The sequence below is a fragment of the Dermacentor andersoni genome, chromosome 1, assembly GCF_023375885.2.
Source record: "Dermacentor andersoni chromosome 1, qqDerAnde1_hic_scaffold, whole genome shotgun sequence".
NCBI lineage: Eukaryota > Metazoa > Arthropoda > Arachnida > Ixodida > Ixodidae > Dermacentor > Dermacentor andersoni.
In genome coordinates this window covers 195,185,898-195,208,784 of record NC_092814.1, presented here as the reverse complement: position 1 = coordinate 195,208,784, position 22,887 = coordinate 195,185,898, and the positions used below count along the sequence as shown (strand labels likewise).

Below are 22,887 nucleotides of genomic sequence, written 5' to 3'. Positions count from 1 at the left end.
AAAGCTTTCAATTTCCGATGCCTGTTATACCATCAATGCTTTAAAAAGCGTCCCGCCAAACCAAACGAAAACAAGTGAGTCCTCTTCTTACCCGTATTTGCCTATGCGCCCTAGCTTTTGCCGCACTGATTAGCTCAAGGGTTCAATGGTCACACTTTCGTGCGAGCACATGCACGTCCACACGCTGTACGATATACATTGCTCATTTGCGCCACACTCACAATCCTTAGCAAATGAACAAGTGGTTTCATTTGGATCTGTTTTGTCCTGCCTACTCACAGGAATGGAGTCGGGCGAAAGAGGAAACGAAAGAAAGCTATTCTGCTGCACTGTGAGTTAATATTGCCATTGCGAACTAAAAACAACACAGACAAATAAAATGGACGGTATAAGAGCGCTCGTCCCGTCCATTTCGTTTCATTCTTTGTGCATGCATTATTTTGAGTTGGAGCTGCCAATGTGAATGCAAGTTGCAGCAACTGACGAGCCCGTTTTTTCACGTCTCCTATGCCATCCAATATGAAAAATAAAGTCGAATTCATAAGTTAAAGCCGAACGGTCATTTCTGAGCCCCTTGGTTAAAAGAGTGTGATTTTTTTTTCCGATTCTATCTTATAGACAGCATTTCGAATTTTAGGTCATTATAAAAATAACACGGGAAGTTTCACGTCAGGGCAGAACAACCAAGCTGATGCGTACTGAGCAACTAGCGTGCGCGTCCTATGTATTCACTTTTTCCCCTTTTATATGTCTTATCCTAACACGTCAACTTGACTGAAAGAGATGCTGCAAGAACTAAGTCAAAAACTTCGGTAATTGCATATTTTGCTAATTATTATTGCGAATAAATCGTCTATCGTAACGTTATTGAAGTACAGGACTTCCTCCTCCACGGGAAAGGAGTCTGTATTTGTGTGTTTACAGCTTTTCTAAGATATTTTTGCTTTCTTGAAATCACCTGGTTTCACAGCGCAGTTGAAAAGCCGGGCATAACTTGTACGATAAATCGAAATCTGTTGATTCCCAGGTTAATAAACTTCCGCTAATTAATCCTTTAATTGTTCACTTCAGATCGTGCGTTGAACTTGCGAAATTGAAGCCCTATAAAGCAGTGAAGTCAAGTCTGCATAGCAAAAATCATGACTAGCCCCAGTTTCAAGATACCAGTCATTAAATTGTGCTGTGAAATACATTGGTGTTACAATAAAGTTTCTCAAAAGTCGACTTCTTGCACTTCGGTACGATACTTTATTTATTTATTTATTTATTTATTTATTTATTTATTTATTTATCATGCCCTCAGGGCCATTACGGCATTATAGAGGGGAGTGGTTACAAGCAAAACGGGTAAATTCAACAAACAGGAGTTACTAGTGCAGAAAACTATATATATATCTATATATATATATATATATATATATATATATATATATACAGAACTATTTAACAAATGGCACCTAGATATACTATGTTAGCTATGTCGTTTGTCAGTACAGGTTGAACAATGTGAAGAAAAAGGTTCCTAGTTATACAGTGCTAACTATGGCATTCTTGAATAATTGGTGATCTGCGATGGCGGCCATCGAAGCGGGAAGGCGATTCCACTCATTGGAAGTGCGTGGTACAAATGACCGCAAAAAAGCGTTGGATCTGCATAATGAAATGCCGACCTTATGAATGGGATCTAGTCTGGGAGATACATATGGAGGCGGAGAAATAAGTTTGTTGCGTAGCAGCGGGTGATGAAATAATTTATGAAAAAGGCACAAACGAAACATTTTTCGACGTGATGACAAGGACGGTAAGTTAAGGCTAGATTTCATGGCACTGATACTCGCGGTTCTATTATGGTTAGAAAGAATGAAACGAATAGAGTTATTCTGAACGATTTCCAGTGAGTGCGTTAGAATTATTTGACATGGATCCCAGATTGAAGCAGCATACTCAAGTTTAGGTCGTATATAGAGTTTTATAGAGGATTACTTTTAAGGAAGAAGGTGCTTTGGAAAAGTTGCGTCGTAAGTAACCTAGCATTCGGTTAGCGTTACTTATTAAGTGGGTGATGTGGGTATTCCAAGTAAGATCAGAGGTGATGTGAAGGCCAAGGTACTTGTAAGTGGTTACCAATTCTAATGGAGCACTATTAAGGGAGTACACATGTGGTTCACTGGTAGTTCGAGATACACGCATGAATTTACACTTGTTAACGTTTAGTTCCATTAATCATGAATTGCACCATGCAGAAACGGCGTTAAGGTCAGCTTGAAGCCTGGATACATCCTCGTCGCGAGTTATTTCGGTGTAAATTAGGCAGTCGTCAGCAAATAGGTGAATTTGAGATGAAACACAGGAAGGTAAGTAGTTAATATATATGAGAAATAGGAAGGGTCCAAGCACGGAGCCTTGTGGTACACCTGAATAAACAGGACTCAGATTAGAGGTTACTTCATTAGCTGAAACAAACAGTGAACGGTTAGTGAGGAAAACCTCAAGCCAGTACAAAATTTTAGGATCAAGGTTTAGTTGTTGCAGTTTGTAGATTAATAAGCTGTGGCACACTCTATCGAACGCTTTTGCGAAGTCCAAAAAAATTAGATCTGCAACTGAAGAGCGGTCAAACAACAGGTTCAGTTTATGCGTGAATGATACTAGTTGGGTGTCACATGAATATGTTTTGCGGAAGCCGTGTTGAAACTCAGAAAAAAATAAGTTTTCTTCTAAGAAGTTGGCAATATGGAGAAAACAGAATATACTCGATAATTTTGCATGGTATACTGGTTAAGGAAATAGGCCGATAGTTCAGTGGGGAATTTTTAGTACCTGTTTTGTAGAGTGGAATCACCTTCCCCACCTTCCAATCAGCAGGCAGTGAACCTTTGTCAAGCGATTGCTGGAAAATTTTTGCAAGAATAATGGAACAATATGTACTCGTGTTTTTTAGAAACTTTGCGTTAAGTCACAGCCAGGAGCGGATGAGGGTTTCAATGATGCGATTATTTTTTCTATGTGAACGGGTTCGATTATTAAAGGGTGCATTGCGGCGTAGTCGTAAGATAGTGTTACATGAGCATGTTTACAAAAGTTACGCGTAAAAACGTCATTTAATACAGATGCACAATCGGCAGGGGGAATTGCGGTATCGGTGCTATCAACAAGGGTTATGGCGTCGTCATGTTTTGGGCTGATAGTGCGGCAGAACATTTTCGCGTCAGTAGTTAGCATGGATGGCAATGTGTTCTTTAAAAAGTTATCTTTAACTTGTTTAAGCGCTGTTATGTAGTTATATGTAGCGCGTTTGTAAGCTGCCAATCTTTCAGCGTTTAACTGCAATGTCAGTGCACTTCATAGCAGATTTTGTTAACAGATATCTCGAAAGTAATGCTATAGACTTCGGATTCCTTCCAAGCAGAGATGACTTCACCAACGGTCGGATTCTATCTCGCGATTTCAACACCTGTCCTAAAGTGAATAATTAAGAAGTTAATGAGCGAATATTTCTTATTGACTACCTGTGCATTGTGTTTTATATCGTGAAGGTAGTTATCACCTTTACAGGAATCCACTTGAAAAGGCGTGTTGGAATCGCACCGCTGGCCCGAGTTGTTGGGGTCTCGGTGCTGACGCCCGTTATTGCCAATGGGTCGCAAGCCCCAAGGGTAGCGTTGGCCTGGCGGCCTGGGGCACTGGAAGCATCCGAAGGTCCCGGCAAAGCATGAGAAGACTGGTAACAGAACAACTTGTTTATTCTAACATAGCAAAAGAGCGGCCGGTCAGGTCGACCGAAGTGGAGAGACGGGAGAGCACGTAACTCAACAGTACAAATCGGAGCCTCTCCCCTGGCGTCCGGGGGCAGCTGCTCTTATACTCTCGGCGTCGCGGTCCAAAAGGGAAGGAGGGAAGGTCACGGGATGAAGGTCACGGGACGGCGCAGCAGGGGCCCACGACGGCGCGAGCGGTTGAGCCGAGAGACCTCCAGGCCCCTCATTCGGGGAACTCCGCTCCCCGGCTGCCGCGCTTTGACAAGCGAGGGCACACACACACACACGCACACACGAAGACACGTGGCACTGAAACACGCCTGGACACGCTTGGCGGGTAGGCGTCGCGGCGGCGTCGGACGGGCCAAAATGTCCGCCGCTTTGAACAAAGCCCCGGCGTCCGTTGCATCCGCGCCGGCATTACCGCGCGTTGTAGGCGAAACGTAACAGACCGCCCCGCCGGGGGAAGGAGATCCCGATGGTCAGGGGACTGCATCCGCTGTCCGGAGGGATGTCGCTCGATGATGCTCATAACCGAAGTTGGGCGTCCTTGGGCGTTTCTTGAGCGCAGCGCACAGAGAAGGCCTCGTTCTCACGTTCAGGTGCACACAGGACACTGCAAAGTGACTTCGGGAGAGTTGACATTTTTGTTCTCGTTTCCGGCAAGCGTTAGAACCACGCCAAAAGTCAACCGCTCAGTCAGCAAGCACGGCACAACCCTCACTAAGCCCTGCCAGGCTCTTTCCCCTTTTATACTGCTGCCTAGTTCCTTACAGTAGTTTAGCAGCACTCAGAACGCGTCCACGAATCGGAAAAATTGCACTAAAAGCACATCATCACTTTGAAACACTACACAAAAGCAATAGGTTAAAAATCCTGCCTCAGGAAGAAAAACATCAGTAACAAGCAATTTTGAGGCTGATTCTCACGTTAGGGGCTTCGACTTAAGCCATCGGCGTTACCGTTGAGACTCCCCTTTTTGTAACGCACCTCAAAGGAATATTGTTGCAAAGCGAGGCTCCAGCGCAGGAGGCGGCCATTTTTGGGAGAGATGGTCTGCAGCCATTGGAGAGGGCAGTGATCCGTTTCAATGATAAACCTCGAGCCAGCTAGGTAACATGACAATTTCTGAACGGCCCACGATACACGCACACTCTTTCTCGGTGGCGCTATACGCCTGCTCACGACTCGTCAGCTTACGACTAGCATACAGGACGGGGTGTTCTACTTCTCCATTTTCCCGTTGGCACAGTACAACGCCCATGCCTCGCTCACTAGCATCACACTGAACAACGAACCCTTTTTTGTAGTCGGGCGATCGTAGCACCGGCTGGCTTGTTAGGGCGCTCTTTAGGGCGCTAAAAGCCCTTTCCTTCGTCTCCTCCCAGACGACTGTTTGCGGCTCTGTCTTTCTTAGAGCATCCGTCAAGGGAGCCGCGATATCAGAGTATCTGGGGATGTACCTCTGATAGTAGCCGGCGACACCTAAGAACGACCGAATATCGGTCTTCGTGCGCGGTCGCGGGAAGTCTCGCACAGCGGCCACCTTTATTTCAGAGGGGCGGCGACGACCCCGACCAATCACGTGTCCGAGGTAGACAACCTCGGCCTGTGCTAACTGGCACTTGGGAGCCTTGACTGTCAAGCCCGCATCGCGCAGGCGGGTTAGCACTGCCCGCAAGTGCGCCATATGTTCCGGCCAGGATGCGGAGAATATCGCTACGTCGTCCAGATACGGTAAAGCGAATTCTTGCTGTCCCCGCAACACTTTATCCATGAGGCTTGAAAAGCAGTATGGCGCGTTCTTCAAACCAAAACTCAAAACTTTAGGACGGAATGTCCCCATTGGTGAAATGAACGCCGCATACCTACTAGCCTCTTCTGTAAGTGGAACCTGCCAATAACCCCTGACAAGATCTAGGGTGGAAATAAACTGAGCGCTACTCACTCTCTCAAGGCGCTCCTCGATGTTAGGGATCGGATAAATTTGATCCTTAGTGATGGAATTAAGCCTGCGGTAGTCGACGCAAGGACGAGGTTCCTTGCCCGGTACCTCAACTAAAATCAAAGGGGAGGTATAATCACTCTCACCTGCTTCAATAACACCGAGCTGTAGCATTTTCTTTACCTCAGCCTCCATAATATCGCTCTGGCGGGGTGACACCCGGTACGCCTTGGATCGTACTGGCTCTGGGGAGGTAAGTTCTATGTCATGAGTAAGGACAGAAGTCCTACCAGGCCTCTCAGAGAACAGACCTTGAAACTCTTGTAAGAGCTGGTGTAGTTCGGTTTTCTGCTCAGGCGACAGCGATGCTTTACTTATTAAGTCACTAATGACTTGATCGGTGTCTTTCCTGTTCGTCACTGAGCCTAGTCCCGGAAGCTCGACCGGAAGCTCTTCTAACTTTCCCGCATCGGGAATTTCCTCTCCAGTATCTGGTGCCTTTAACGCTACAGGCTCAATTTTATCCCGTTCGGGCGTGCTCTGAATACCAGCTTGCTGCGCCTCTGACCCTTTTTCAACGTTCAACAACGTCGGCCCCGCAACTACCGCCTTTGCAGCGAGCTCCCGAACCTTCGATCTGGTTAAGGCCTGAACGCTAGCCTCACCAAACAAAAGCCCCTTCTCGCGCAGGAGGTGATCGGACCTGTTTGAAAATAAGTATGGGTACTGGGGGGGCAGCATAGATGACACTGCGGCCTCCGTCTCAAGTGCTCCGAAAGGTCCTTCAATAAGCACTTTTGCTACCGGCAGACACACGCTATGAGCTTCCACTGCTTGCTTGATCCATGCGCACTCGCCCGTGAACATATCGGGTTCTACGTAAGAGGGATGAACTACATCCATCGTGGCTGCGGTATCGCGAAGCACTCGGCACTCTTTCCCGTTCACGAGGAGGTCTCGCATGTAAGGCTCGAGAAGCTTGATGTTCTCGTCAGTGCTGCCTAATGAAAAAAACACGACTTTTGGTTTTGTTTCTGGGCACTGCGCCGAAAAGTGACCCGGCTTCTGGCACGTATAACAAACGCGCGCTTGCCTCATCTCGAACCGCTTTCTGCGTTCGGCTTCGGTTGCCGCCGTCTCCTTACGTTCGGTCGGACTGCTTTCACTCGCATCCGAACTACGTGTATCCCCCTTTGCTCTCATGGGTGTGAACTTCGGCCTCTCAAACTTGGAGCCAAATTCACCCTTTTGACCGTCCTTAGCTCCGCGAGCCCGACGCGTCACAAACTCCTCGGCTAACTCAGCGGCTCTAGCCACCGTACTAACGTCTGGCCTATCCAAGACCCAGTACCGCACGTTCTCAGGTAACCGACTATAAAACTGTTCTAGCCCGAAACACTGCAGAACTTTCTCGTGGTCACCAAACGCTTTCTCTTCTTTGAGCCACTCCTGCATGTTTGACATAAGCCTGTAGGCAAACTCTGTATATGACTCACTTTTGCCTTTCTCATTTTCCCGAAACTTCCGACGGAACGCCTCCGCTGACAGCCGGTACTTTTTTAGCAGACTCGATTTCACTTTGTCGAAATCCTCTGCCTCCTCTCTCTCCAAGCGAGCGACTACGTCGGCCGCCTCGCCGGGTAGCAAAGTGAGCAAGCGCTGTGGCCACGTTTCCCGAGAGAACCCCTGCTTCTCGCACGTTCGCTCAAAGTTAACCAGGAACAAACCAATGTCCTCTCCAAGCTTAAACGGCCGCATCAGGTCAGTCATTTTGAACAATACTCGTTCTCCTGCACCGTGTGCCTGACTTCCATTACGAGCGCGTTCCATCTCTAACTCGAGACGCTTCATTTCCAAAGCGTGTTCGCGCTCTTCTTTTTCTTTCTGTTCTTTAAGTTCGCGCTCCTGTTTCTCTTTTTGCTCTTTAAGTTCGCGCTCCTGTCTTTTTGCCGTCTCCCTCTCCTCAATGGTCTCAAGGCATTCCGACAGCTCGTCATCCTCAGCTTCTAACTCAAGAATAGCCCTTAGCAGTTCTGGTTTTCTGAGTTTGTCTGAGACATCCAGACCCAACTCTCTCGCAAGCTCCAACAATTTCGGTTTGCGCAACGACTTCAAATCCATGGCTGCTCTGAATGCTGCTTTCTCTACTGCCTACTATTGTCTTGCCGCAAACTAACCCGGCAGCAACGACAACCACAATTACCAGCTCTGTTTCTAACACTAACAAAAGCCTGACAAAACTCAGAAGAAGAAAGTCCCGCACTCACCAAACCTCGCAGCCAAGACTTCAGCGCAGTCGTTCCGCTGCAGGCAACCAGTCATCACACAGGGCTCGTTGCGCTGCTCCCGGATGGTCGTTGTGCTGCTCAGCATACAGTCAACCGCATCTCTTCGCTGCTGGCCTCCGTTGTCGCGATCTCACCGCTGGCAACCAGATGTTGTGAATCGCACCGCTGGCCCGAGTTGTTGGGGTCTCGGTGCTGACGCCCGTTATTGCCAATGGGTCGCAAGCCCCAAGGGTAGCGTTGGCCTGGCGGCCTGGGGCACTGGAAGCATCCGAAGGTCCCGGCAAAGCATGAGAAGACTGGTAACAGAACAACTTGTTTATTCTAACATAGCAAAAGAGCGGCCGGTCAGGTCGACCGAAGTGGAGAGACGGGAGAGCACGTAACTCAACAGTACAAATCGGAGCCTCTCCCCTGGCGTCCGGGGGCAGCTGCTCTTATACTCTCGGCGTCGCGGTCCAAAAGGGAAGGAGGGAAGGTCACGGGATGAAGGTCACGGGACGGCGCAGCAGGGGCCCACGACGGCGCGAGCGGTTGAGCCGAGAGACCTCCAGGCCCCTCATTCGGGGAACTCCGCTCCCCGGCTGCCGCGCTTTGACAAGCGAGGGCACACACACACACACGCACACACGAAGACACGTGGCACTGAAACACGCCTGGACACGCTTGGCGGGTAGGCGTCGCGGCGGCGTCGGACGGGCCAAAATGTCCGCCGCTTTGAACAAAGCCCCGGCGTCCGTTGCATCCGCGCCGGCATTACCGCGCGTTGTAGGCGAAACGTAACAGGCGGAACACTATATCGTCACATGCAATGTTTAACGACTGTCTGAACTAAAAGAACTTGTGAATAAAACAAACAGGTCTATCTAATGAAGAGGTATACAAGCTAAGACACAAAATATACAGTCGTGCGCAAGGTTAAGAGCCACCACCCCGCTCACTTTCTCGCGTATATCCATTAGCGCCTGTAGTCACCATCCGACGTACGCCATGTAGTGCCTACAGAAGCCTGCAATAATAAAATGCAAACTGGTGTACTAAAACGATCGAAAATGCATAAGGACCAAACAGGTTTGGTCGTTCACTTTTGCGCCGAGGCACATAACAGAATAACATTTCAGTAGAAAATTTCAGTGGTATCCCGTCAAAAAGACTGGCGCTAGTTGGACCCATTCTATACAGCGTGCTGCGCAGAACAATTGCAAGCGGTTGGTCAATCCTCCACAGCAACCATGAGGCACGTTTCTTTTTCATGCTTTTTAATTAGTATTATTTTATCGAGAACTACTACCAGCGCAAGAGAAGTAGTACGGCTTAACACTTGCCGCAGCTTTTCTTCTCTACCGCAACACGTCAAACTCCGCGCGCTTCTTTTGACGTAACCGAACGATGTGCTGCTGGTCCGCGACATCTGTGGCCACATGTGCAAAACAATAGATTGAGACACTCCGTAATACCGACAGGCGGCGCCGCGAACGCATAAACAACGTGCGCGGCAAGTGCGGGCCTTGGCGGACGAAGGCGCGGCATTTTTTTCCCTGTTTGGCGGGCCGTCGAGGCCGCCTCGTGCGGGGAACCCCGGCCACGGCGGCCCAGATTGCGATAAGGCAAAAGACAACAAGCGAGAAAACCTGTCCCGGTATGTTTATCCCAAGCGGCGCTGTCGCAACTCCGCCACTGCGCGCACTGACGTGTGGTGGCCTGCTTCGATTGCTGCTCCTCGGAGGCGAGGCCGCCAGTCGCAGCTGGGCGAACTGTCGGACGCGCTGCACGTCTCCCGGCTCCGACCAGGCACAGCAACACTGCGCGGCGGCGAACATGTCGACCGGAAGGGCATCCGACTACAGCGTCCACTCGGCGCACATTGCCGAGGTGCACGACATTCCCATGAACGTCCTCATCAGGCCGCTAACCCCTGTCCTGGACGAGGCCAAGGTGACCAGCCTGATGGAAACGCTCAAGGTGCGCCCACTCGCTCCAACTGTCAACTTTGTTCTCTAGCATCATTTGCACCCACAAGGGTGTCAAGTGTGCTCACCATTTGTCTGTCATACATACTCACTCTTAAAAGAGTTTGCGCCCTTTGGGGCTTATCTTGTCGCACAACTATAATCTCAACCTGTCGTGCCCGCATTTCCTTTCTTTAACGCTGCGAGCCCGGTACTTTCAAGTCACGAACGGCATGCGCGTTATCAGCGTGACATAGCATTCTCGCAGGAAAGTAGCGACCCCTGAGTTTTCAAGAAAGGAAGCGCAAGCAAGGCAGATGATGCTTATCGTTGTGGGACAAATATACACCCCAAAATGTGCAACTGTTTTAATTACAGTTGCACCCTTTGGGAATTGGGATGTATATTTGTCCCACAACAATAATCGTCATGTGCCTTGCTTGCGTTTCTTTTCTTGAACGCTCAGTGCTCCAAGGCAGATGACAATTATTGTTGTGGGAAAAATATACGCCCCAAAGGGTGCAACTGCAATTATTGTTGGGAGACAAATTTACACCTGAAAGGGTGCAACTGTAATCACAGTTACACCCTGTGGGGTGTATATTTGTTCCACAACTACACTCTAAGAAAAGTTTGCACCCATTGGAGTGTATATTTGCCACACAACGATAATTGTCATCTGTCTTGCCCGCATTTCCTTTCTTGAAAACGCTGCGCTCGTTACTTTCCTGTCGGGAATGCTGTCATGCTGATAACGCGCATGCCGTTCGTTACTCGAAAGCACCGGGCTCGCCGCGTTAAAGATAGGAAATGCTGACAAGATAGATGACGATTGTTGTTGTGTGGCAAATATACACCCTAAAGGGTGCAGCTGTTTTTAGAGTGTACACTCCTAGGCAAAAAAGTACACCATTTGGGGCGTATCTCTGCCACACAACGATAATCGTCATCTGCCTTGCTTGCGTTTCCTTTCTTTAAAACACCGCGCCCGCTACTTTCCTGTCGGGAAGGCTATATGTCATGCTGATGACGCGCATGCCGTTCGTTACTGGAAAGTACCGGGCTCGCCGCGTTAAAGAAAGGAAATGCGGATAAGACAGATCACGATTATCGTTATGTGGCATAAGGGTGTAATTTTGCTTACACTCTAGGAAATGTTTACACCCTTTGGAGTGTATATTTGCCACACAACGATAATCGTCATCTGTCTTGCCCTCATTTCCTTTCTTGAAAACGCTGCGCTCGTTACTTTCCTGTCGCGAATGCTATGTCATGCTGATAACGCGCATGCCGTTCGTTACTGGAAAGTACCGGGCTCGCCGCGTTAAAGAAAGGAAATGCGGATAAGACAGATGACGATTATCGCTGTGTGGCAAATATACACCCCAAAGGGTGTCACTGTTTTTAGAGTGTATGAGTGTATACTCTAAAACAAAATTACACCCTTTCGGTTGTATCTTGCCACACAACAGTAAACGTCATCTGTCTTGTCCGCATTTTCTTTCTTTAACGCTGCGAGCCCGGTACTTCCCAGTAACGAACGGCATGCGCGTTATCAGCATGACATAGCATTCCCGACAGGAAAGTAGCGGGCGCGGCGTTTTCAAGAAAGGTAACGCAAGCAAGGCAGATGACGATTATCGTTGTGTGGCAAAGATACACCTCAAAGGGTGTACCTTTGTCTAAGAGTGTATAATCGTCATCTGCCTTCCTTGCGTTTCTTTTCACAGGAAAGTCGGCGCTCTCTACTTTCCTGTCGAGAATGTTGTGTCACGCTGATAACGCGCAAGCCTTTCGTGGCTAGGAAGTAATGGGCTCGCAGCGTTAAAGAAAGGAAATATGGGCAAGACAGATGAATATTATCGTTGTGGGACAAGTTACGACGCAAGGGATGTAAACTTTTTTAAGAGCTTTTAAAGAAGTTTGCACCCTTTGTGGCTTGTCCCAGAACGATAATCGTCATCTGCCTTGCCTCTTTAGCAAGGTAAAATTGTAGGCCAGTTGGTGAGACATTGGGAACAAGACAGCTACAAACGCAGGACGGAGGGAGTCGACAACACAGGGCGGATACCGCCCTGTGTTGTCGTCTCCCTCCGTCCTGTGTCTGTAGCTGTTTTGTTCCCAATTTCTTGCCTGCATTTCCTTTGTTTAACGCTGCGAGCCCGGTACACTGTTAAACAAATTTACACCCTTTGGTCCTTATCGTGCCACACAACGATAATGTGCACCTGTCTTGTCCGCATTTCCTTTCTTTAACGCTGCGAACCCGCTACTTTAATGTCACGAACGGCATGCTTGTTATAAGCATGACTGAGCATTCTCGACAGGAAAGTAGCGAGCGCAGCGTTTGCAAGAAAGGAAGCGCGAGCAAGACAGATGACGATTATTGTTGCGTGGCAAATATACACCTCAAAGGATGTATATTTGTTTAAGGGTGTACTTCCAAGTCCCGAATGGCACGATCGTTATGAGAGTGACACAGCATTCTCGAAATGAAAGAAGCGAACGCTGAGTTTTCAAGAAAGGAAAGGCAAGCAGTTCAGAGGATCGTTATTGTTGTGGGACAAGATAAGCCGCAAAGGGTGTAAACTTGTTTAAGAGTGCATGTTTCAAAAATTGTGTGCCCTTTCAGGTGTAGTTTTATCCCACGACACGTACGACAGATATTGTGTGAATTTCCGTTATCTAATGCTGCTTTCCCACTATTCCCACTCCAGAAGTGCTATGCATGTCGCACTGAGTCGCGCGTTTCATTCCTGAATTGAAGCACTAAAGGTGCAACGTTAAGGAAAGAAAATCCACGAAGAGTTGATGATGATACGGTTGTGGGGCAACACCTTGAAGGGTGTACAGTTTTTTAGAGCAAATGAGCTCCATCGCTCCAGTGTTATCGTCACTCATGTCGATCACCTTGCTGTGAAATGTGCTAATGAGCAATGCTGCAAATACCAGCTTAGTCAGTGCGCGAGCTTCGCAGCTAGCAGCGTGTTATTTAAATTTTCAGGTCCTGTTTCCTGCAGACGCGACGAGCGTTTTGTCACCGCCTCTGTACAAAAGTTGAAACTGTGAAAAGTATGAGTACGTAAGTGGGACAGAAAGAAAGAAAAAATAAACAAATGGAGGGATGTAGTTTAGCAGGATGCGTTGTTGGGCAAGTTGGTTCATTGTATTTGGAAAGATTGTATGGTTGCGCCGGTCCCGTCTTCTTCCTTGTGATTGTCTACAAAGCGCATCCAATCTTAGATTTAGGTGCACGTTAAAGAACCGCAGGTGGTCCAAAACTCTGGAAATCAGTCCAGGCACTGTGGTCCAAAACTCTGGAAACGATCAGTCCAGGCACTGTGGAAACGGAGAACACAGAAAAGGCAGCCTCGCCTCACGTCAGACGGAAACGCCCCGCGACGAAAAGCGCCGCGAAGTTTGAAACCGAACGTCGCGGCAGTCACGTTTTGCCTGGCAAGCGTCCGTCCCTACATGCCATCATTCAACCGTACATAGTCCTCACAGCTTGAAGTGCCGCCTATGTCGTAGATTGCCATGTTCACGTCTATGACGTGCGTGTGGACCGGTCCCAGCCATCGAAGTCCGCGCGAAAATTGCTTAACACTAGAAAGCTACCTGGATCCTGCAACTGCCATGGGTTCGGTCGAAACAAATGGCAAATTTCCAAGGAATTCGACATCGCAGCAAGTGGTATCGGTCTGGCGGTAAACGTAGACGCATGAGGGTCGCCAACAGTACAGAAGCGCTGTACTGTGTCTGGTAAGCTTACGCTTTTTTTTTTTTACATAGAGGGCGTGGGGAAATACTGGCGCGCTGTCAGTAACTCTAGCGTCAGTCAGCCATTAATGACTCCTTCGTCATCGTACGTTGTAAAAATTTACGTGAAAAAACAAAGAAAAAGCATAAAATTTCAATTTTTACTACAGGTATTTTTTTAGAAGCACAAACTATAGTTTGTGTTTCTAAGAATGTCTGTATACAGACATTCTTTCATTTAAAAGAAATGACTTTTTCTGTTCATGTTGAAATATCTTTTTTGTTTTATCAAAATTAATACCTGTAGGATGAACCGAAAATTTTGTCATTAATTAATACTGTGATCGAGATACGTTTCTTTCATTTGTGTGCTATCCTTATCGTTGTTTATGTACGATCCAATACATTTGTGTGCAGCGTCACCAGCAACGTAAGTGTAGGCAGATATAGATGTCATATGCGCCAGCGAATTGTCCTTAATTTCTCAAAAAGATACAGCTGCTCGCGGCGCCAGTCGTGTCGCTCAGAACATGGCTATATATACAGGCAAAGTTGGTCATTGTATGTGTCCCATAGTGCCAGGTGTCTTGTCGCTTCTTGCATGTTCTATGTAGTGTGGTTATCCATGCATCTGTTTTAGTATGTTCTGTTACGTACAGCCGCATCGCTGTACTTGACTCTTCGTACTGCCTGAGAATGTCTGTCAGAAGGCGAGTAAAATTTACTTCCATAAATAAGTCAACTCTGTATTTTTTTAAAGGACGCGAAATGTTGTCAACAGAAAATGTCAGCGAAACTACAGAAAATCTTTAAAAAATACTGGAAACAGAAGAAAACAGAAAAGGCATCTAAACAAATTTGTTAAAGAAAAATTTTAGTGCAGATATTCTACCTTCTCCGTATACACTCGACTTATATAAAGACCGCTTAACTTAAAATTAAAAAAAATTGTGTTGCAGTGACCTCGTTGTAGCAAGCATTTGCTGTATTACATGGCCAACAGTGGTTGCCTTGCGCTTGTAGGAGAATAACGTCAACGCTGAAGCGCGCTGACCGGTAGAACTTGCAAGGTATCTGGAGGCATAGATTTCAGCAAGTGTCAGCAGGCGAAAGTGTACACGCAAATTGCTCGAAGTATTTTTCTCAGCTTTTTTATATATACGTGTATGTCTTTAAGTGTGGTGCATTTATACGTCATTAAATATCGTCAAAAAAAAAGACATCCGTGAACTGATTGGCAATGTTCTTCGCTTCAAATAAATTTTTGTTAGAGAAAATTTTTCGCTATAGGTGCGCGCGATTGTGCGATTATTTCGTGGGTTTCTCCTTCAGTGGCACTTGGTATTCAGTGGGAAGTTTACATCCGAGACACCTTAGTCTTGATGCACATACTGACGAAGAAAGTATTTTCAGATTCTGGAGTAACGACTTCACATTTCGCACCGGAAGGCAATGTGTTTGTATTTTTCCAGTGCATTTGTTGCAGTTCGGCAAGAAACCTTCTCCGCTCCTTTCGTAGGTCTCGCTCCTTTGTCTATAGTCAGCCACACTGACTTCCCTGTACTGTTCGAACTCGAGCTTTCTGGAGTTATGCACCGCTCTCCGGATATCGTTGTTTGTCCTGAAGATTTGACGGCGTGCCGTTCTGGCTAACGGTCTCACGGTGTCCTCTGTCAACACGCCGTGGAGGTCGACGTACTCGTTGTGCGCGTTTGGTCGTTATTTTTAGCTCAAGATAAAAGGGCATGCCCTATCGCGCGCACGAATTTCAAGTGCCTTGTTTTGAACCGTATTGTCTGCACTTAGTCTTGTTGAGCCGAGCCAAGGTCAATCGGGAGGCGACGTAGATAAACGAAAGTGATCGTGCAGCGCATTAATTCGCAGTTTGTTGATTTTTGAGCGTTATTCGATTTGTCGATATACGATGTGCTTCACCGCGGGATACCGTGCTTCTGTTATTCGATTTTTCGAAAATGCTGGGCACAGGTTGGACGTATTGGAAAGACGTAAGACTTATTTTCGAACAAGTACAGTGCATTTTCGATGACTAGCACTTTTCATAAACAAGAAAAAAAGCTTAGGTTGCGTGATAGAAATAAATACGAAACTGTAGATTCAGTCAATGTGCCTATCGTATACTTCGTATTATCGCAACACAGAAGATATGTCTATAAAGGTATTTGTCTCTCGGCGCCCAAGGTAGGCATTCTGAGAAAATAGCCAGTGGAATGTCAATACTTTTCCCCGTAAATCTGCCTCGATCCCTAAATGGCTTCCATTTCCATATTGCCATATGTACCCTACAGTTATAAGCCATATACCTTAATTAATCGGCGTAATTACGCAGCAATAAGTGATCCGCGTGAGTTCTGGTGTCTGCTGATGCGAATATGTCCGCACTGAAGTATTACCGACTGTGTTAGCTGAAACACCCGATGTACTACAACGACAAAGACGGTGTTTTGTGTGCGCGTACTTGCGCTTGCGGTTTTATGATATTTACGAAATTTGACGAGCGCAGTATTTAACAGATAATTCTATCCGCCGTGGTGGCGTAATAGCTATGGCGTTGCGCTGCAAAGCCCGAGGGCGCGTGCGATCAAATCCCGGCCAGGGCGGCCGAATTTCGATGGGGGCGAAGTGCAAAAACGTCCGTGTACCGCGCATTCGGTACACGTTAAAGAATAATAAGTGGTCCATATTAATCCGGAGTCTGCCACTACGTCGTGCCTCATAGTCATATCGTGATTTTAGCACGTAAAAAGAGAGTTTAATCAATTTAAACTGTAACAGATAAGCCTAAAACCACCGCGAAACGTCGCTCATATATATGTTACATGCATAATGTGCTTAAACCTCTGCTTGCGGCTACTGAAGCTGTTCATATGTGCCATTGGCGATCGAGCCACGAGCTACTTATTCTCATATACGAATTACCACAATAAATGAGGGATTGTATATAAATATAATGCGCAACCTCAAAAAGTTGCCAGCTTTCTAACTACGTCTGGAGTTTTTCGAGCGTGTCCAATGGTCCAGGGGCAAACATTGCTGTCGATACATCACGCTGTGCTCTGTCATCTTCACGACTACAAACTCCCGCGGACTCGTGTAAGCACGATCAAACAGCCATCTCAGTTGAAAAGCTCCCAAGGCCGTTAGCGCAGACAAATAGATCTGGCGGGGATGGGCCGTTGCGCTCACTCCGTGTCTGGCGTCAAATGAGGCGTACGTGCCTCAAATACTGAAGCCTCAGTTGTTTCTCTTTATATAGTGCATGCAGGCCACGTGCTCGGTCGTTGCCTGCCTGCAAGCGAACTTTATTTTTGTAATCCAGACTACAAAGCCTCTTGAGAACGACTTGAGCAAGCAGTATGATAGTGCGGTTTCGGAGAACCTGCTTTCATATGCATATAGCACTCTTTAGCGAACTAGGCGAATGTATAACTTTTTTGTTACCCATTTTCCTCTGTCTAGCTATCATTTTCTGCTATACGACCTTCACCAGAAGCTGAATACAGTTATGTAGGAGAGGTGTGTGGCCGCCGAGCATCCCACGTCAAGCACAAGGTACTCCCCTTGAGCCAGAGTATACGGGCCAGGCATTGCGCGATAAAGCAGTTTTTTTCTTTCCGCCTAATAATATAACTTGAAATTGACGACGGCAGTCGCTACAATGCATTGCGAACTTTCCAGCGCAGTCATCAATTTCAGTTTGTGCGTCTGAATTGCGAAGAAATTCTTTTTTTTTTATTTGGCGATCTTGAGGTCCGTATATTTTTGCTGACGGGTTACATTAGCTTATATACATGAACATATGGTACAAACACGTCGCATCTTATTTTGATCAGAGAAAAAATTCAATTGCAACAAGACTCGATGCTCGATGTGGTCGTCTCGAAGCGCGTTTAGTATGTGGAAATTACCGTGTGTGCATTTCGTCGTACAGCTTTTTTTGGGGCAGCTCACAGGGCCTTCAGACGCTGTACCCCAGGATGGAAGGGAGGTATGTGTAGGGGGTTGCCGCAGGCCCAGAGCCACTGGAAAGACTTCCTTCACACGAATGAGCTTACTATAGGAAGGGAGCAGGCACTCGGATGAATCACAGCGCGTGTGTCCCGTCTTCCTGTTTTCAGAATGACATCATCTTCACTGATTTTAAAGCGAAGCTTTCTTTTCCGAGCGCTACTGCTGTAGTCTTGCTCGCGCGCGCCTCTGGGTCCCTCGTGCGGGCGGGCTCAAAGTGGAGCGAAGGGGACCGTAGGTCTGTGGTGCAGGCCTCGTATCGACTTCGTACGTGAGGGGAGCGGAAGTCGGAGCCTGTTGGAGAGAAGGCGAAATGTGGTCGGCTACCTGCTCCTTGATGACATATTGGAGAGTGGGCGCCAACGGAGAACTCGACTGACCGTGTGTAAGTGGAATCGGAGAAAGCTGACGAGCAGCAGCGAAGTTTTATCCGGGGCAGCAGCCAAGCTCGACATTGAAGTGGCCTGAGGAGGAGATTGGCGGGTGGCTATGCGTTGTTTACGTAGTTCGTCGAAGCTTTGACAGAGACTGGCGAGTTCAGAGACTGTCGCCGGATTTTTCGCCAACAGCATCTGGAAGGCGTCGTCTTCAATGCCTTTTAAGATATGGCGGATCTTCTCGGCATCAGCCATTGCGACATCAACGCGGTTACAGAGGTCGACATCTTCTATATAGCTAGTAAATGTCTCCCCGCACTGTTGCGGCCACGCAAACGTTGCTCGGCGCGAAGCTTGCGAATGGCGGGGCGCCCGAATACCTCGGTCACGTTAGTTTTGAAGGCCGTCCACGTCGTGACATCACCTTCGGGGTTGCAGTGCCACACGCTGGCGACAACGCTCAAATAAAACGACACGTAATTCAGTTTTTTGGTGTCGTCCCAGTGATTGTGGATGCTCACCTGGTCGTAGTCAGCGAGCCAGTCTTCTACGTCATGATCTTTGGTATCGCTGAAAATAGGTGGGTGGCGTTGACGCAACGGGCCGGGGCAGACCACGGTAGTCACCGGGGCAGCGAGTTCTGGTTGTGGTGGTCCTTCTTCCGGCATAATGAAGACGGGCTGCAGTGTCCGATTGCGAAGTTCCAGATTTCTTGTTGTACCCAGCAGCATGGGGTTTATTCGGGTCGTACAGCAGCAGCGACAAACGCAGCACCAGCAGGTAGGGCGCAACCAGAGAGCGAACTGGGTACGAGCCACGCTATGGGCAACGGGGCTTCTCAGCCTGCCGATCTTCTTTGTCACACTCGCAACACCACTTGATGGCGCTCGCCTCCGCGCATCCCGGCCGGCACCGTTTCAAAGTTTGTGCGTATGGCACATGCCGTGCTTGCTTTCCTATGCGACAAAAATGCGCGTGCTGTGCTGTGGAGGTCGTGTGCTGGGCTGTCATAGGGTAAACGTTACAATCGTCCATATAAGAGAGCGCTTGGAGCTGGCGTTTCAACAGCGTGCTGGACACGTATGCAGAAGGAGCACGTAAACACGCGCCAGTAAGATGTCTCCAAAGCGTGCACTCAGCGTCGAGGACACCGAGGCAGAAAAGAAGCGTCACGCGGAACAGGAGCGTCTTCGCTGTGCAGCGAAACGTTGTAGAGTCCGCGAATGTATACGTATACAATGTATATGCATACAATTAGAATAATTTGAATTACGTACAGCCCCATAATTAAGTTAAAGCTTAGCACTTCTGCCACGATGCGATGTGCCATGTGAGGCAATGGTAATGCTCAACCCTCGTAGAGATTATGAACAATGACGCACAACAACGCCCCAAGCAGACACGTCTCCCTGCATGTGTTCTGTGGGCTATAAGCAGACAAACAGCAGTGGTGCACGCAAGGTAACATTTAACATCAGCTCACCATTCTCGTGTTGGAATAAATGCTCAAGAGATAACACATTCGCCGCCAACATCACTGCTAATTATCGTCAATCATAGCAAATAGCATGCAAAGGACTAACCTTGATCGACCCTTTCATCGTCAACTCACTAATGTTATCGTGCTTTACTTTTTTAAATGCGTAAGCATTTCTATGCTTACCCAGCGATAAAAACCGTCCGTCCGTCCGTCCGTCCCGTAAGATCATCGCTTTCAAGATAGCGCCCCCAGCAGCGAGCGAATTCACCTTCGTGCTGCCTCTCGCTTCAACACGAGCTACAGGGCGCGAACTTGGAGCACGCGAGGCTGTCAGCAGTCGGCGCTCTCTGTCGCCATCGCAGATCGCTTTCAGATTACGACCTTCGCGGTCGCGCCAGACGCAGTGCCGCCGGTGTGCGTTTTGTCAAGGTTCATAATGGTTTGACGCGGATGGATAAGACGCTAAAGTGCGATAACGGCTTATAACGATCGAAACGTCATCAGCGCATTTGGCGCCGCCGTCGGCAGCGGTTCGTGTCGCCGCAGCGCTGTCGTTTGTACTGGTCGGATCAAGTTTCATAACATTGGTAATGGCACCGGGCTGCGTGGGGATGAGCAAGTGGCGCAATGCTTACGCATATTTGATAACTCCCAGAGGGGTTTCTGCGTTTCTTTTTTGCGTTTCTTTCTCTGTTTGCCGTTGTCGAGAACCAACAGCCTTCAACGACTAAATTACTCTGGCATGTTACTCAATGATCGCTTATCAGCCCGCTTGTTCTCCTTATTCTTATAAATGATCTGCTATCGAGAATGACATCTCTTGATCTCTTCACAGCTGATTGCAAAGTTTACCGTGGAATATCAAACGGTAGGGACCCGACAATGTTGGAACGTGACCTGATCGTCATCGGAGCCTGGTATTCGCGCTTATCGATAGAACCCAACATTTCGATGTGCAAATTAATGGTCGTTCCTCGCCAGCGAACTAACATCATCTGCAGTGTTCATTTCAGACTCAATGAATATCATCAGTAGAACCTTACCAATTCGTTCTCTCTTGTTCTAGCATAAATGGAAGCTTTCAGCCGATGCCTCAAGATAAGATGGTACGTAAGAGAACACTCTAAAAAAAGTTTACACCGTTTGGGTTGTATCTTGCCCCCCAAAAATAATCGTCATCTGTCTTGCCTGCATTTCCTTTCTGGAAACCTCGGTGCTCGCTACTTTCCTGTCGAGAATGCTGTGTGAAGCTGATAACGCGCAAGCCGTCCGTGATTAGGAAGTACCGGGCTCGCATCGTTAAAGAAAGGAAATGCTGGCAAGACAAATGACGATTATTGTTTGGGGACAAAATACAACCCAAAGGGTGTGAACTTTTTTTAGAGTGAACTGCATAGCTGTCGCCGCCAAAGCCTGGAAGGTAGCTTACAAAATCTTAGTACCAAGCAAACTTGAGTACGCATTCTCTATTTGGTGCCTCTATCAGGAATAATTCATCAGTACACTTAAACCAATCCAGGATAAAGCATCCCTGCCTATTGCTTCGAAATATGGCAACCGTCTTAGTGCTTCTTGTACTAAATCCGCTTGGTAAGTTCTGCTGTTAGACAAACAGCTAAAAGAAAAACCACGGTTCTCCTTGTTTTATATTTTGTATTGCAACCTTCCTCGCCTACATGCCTGGTTCACTTGAACTTACTCCTGTATACGGAATTCTGGTCGCCTTTTAACTCGCTCAACATTAAACGATTAACGGCTCAGCCTATACGTTGGTTAAAACACGTTGGCGGGCTAGTTGGTTAGAATCCATGGTAGAGTGTACAAGCGCGACTGGACGAGGACGTAGAAAGAAACAGATACACAGACACAGACATAGGCTTTTCAGCCTATACGCATTCAATGATCCGTACCTCCCCGAGGCCATCACATTATGCAACAGCCTATGAGGCTTTTGTTCTTGAGTAGTAACGCAATAAAAATTTAAGGAGCTTTGCGACTCATGTTTCTCTCTCCGTGTTCTCTGCCTCTCTATACGTGCGCGTGTGCGCATGGTGGGGGGATTTGGGTGATCGTATATTTCATTATAATTCGAGAGAATGCTGCAAATAAGTGACTCTTGTTGAAGAGGTCGTCTCCTCGCCCCTATTACACCATTCGCTGCTATACGTGCAACCGCTATGCAACTGGAAATCACTCGCTCTGTCTTCTCGCCACCCGCAGGATCCGGCCCAGCGGGACTCGGTGCCGCCCATCGACGTGCTCTGGATCACAGGCCGCCAGGGCGGTGACTACTACTACTCGTTCGGCGGCTGCCACCGCTACGAGGCGCACCGGCGGCTCGGCCTGCCCACGGCCAAGGCCAAGCTGTTCCGCTCCACCGTCAGGGACCTGCAGTCGTATCTGGGCGCCTCCACGCCCGACCTCAAGTGATGGACCCGTGGACCTTGGCTTCCAACGAATGAAGAAAGGCCATAGCGTTTTCCTCTGACGTCGATGCGGCCAGACACGAACGCGTAAAACCGTCCAAAAGCGCGTGCTGGCATCCCGCGTCGCGAGTTGCGGTTTTCTCTTGTATATCATGCGATGTGACAGGTCTGCCGTGGCAAATTTCGCACGCTAACAACGTTGCCGGAATTTCTTTTTATAATGAAAAGAGCTTAATACTTGGTCGTTGATATTGTTATGTTCGTTCTTCTGCACGTGGCGCTTACATTATATGGAATATTTCATGTTCTTCATGTGAACCCCTCCTTCTTTCGTGTCCATATCATGCCGCTGTGGCGTGGGGCTTTGTGTTTGGCGAATGTTACGACATTGTGTTCCATCAAAATCTTTTATTCTTTTTATTGACGTGCACATTTTATTGCTCTTGCCAACCCTACCGCATGTCGCGTTCTTTTATATATAATTACTGTATTCGTATAGTAATAATAAATTTTATCAAACTTTTCTTGAATATACGTTTTTTTTTTTCGCCTCTGCTATTAGTAAACTTAACTTGAAAGAATGAATTTGTAAGTTACATTTTTCTGAGCGTTAATGCTTTATATTGATCTTGCTTTGCATATCTCCTCGAGAGACAGGGAGATAAATGAAATGTTTTAACGCGGCGTTTACTTTGCCATCTTTTAATCACAAATGCAAAAGATGTTGCTTAAATTTACGCATGAGCAGCCCTGGCTGTAGCGAGAGGGCTGCTAAAAGCAAGGGCAAATGCTAATCTTTTAGCGCATTAGAAGTAGGTAATCTATATCCCGTCCGTGTTACTTCGCACTATGGGGTCGTATTAGTGCGCACTAACTATATAT

The 22,887-nt window shown here is 47.6% G+C and overlaps 1 protein-coding gene across 1 annotated transcript; it reads left to right on the top strand.

The window, feature by feature from the left end:
* The first annotated feature begins 9,482 nt into the window (after positions 1-9,482).
* On the top strand, positions 9,483-22,535 carry LOC126546962 (sulfiredoxin-1-like). Its single transcript, XM_050194689.3, has 2 exons — positions 9,483-9,950; positions 21,800-22,535. Exons 1-2 carry the CDS (start codon positions 9,630-9,632, stop codon positions 22,007-22,009), a joined length of 531 nt encoding a protein of 176 aa, XP_050050646.1. The 5' UTR covers positions 9,483-9,629; the 3' UTR covers positions 22,010-22,535.
* Positions 22,536-22,887: the final 352 nt, after the last annotated feature.

Excerpts from the sequence above, each read along its gene's own strand:
- LOC126546962 (XM_050194689.3), top strand. The coding sequence starts at position 9,630 with ATGTTTATCCCAAGCGGCGCTGTCGCAACTCCGCCACTGCGCGCACTG. Across the intron at positions 9,951-21,799 it reads GCCTGATGGAAACGCTCAAG|GATCCGGCCCAGCGGGACTC; the intron begins GTGCGCCCACTC and ends CGCCACCCGCAG.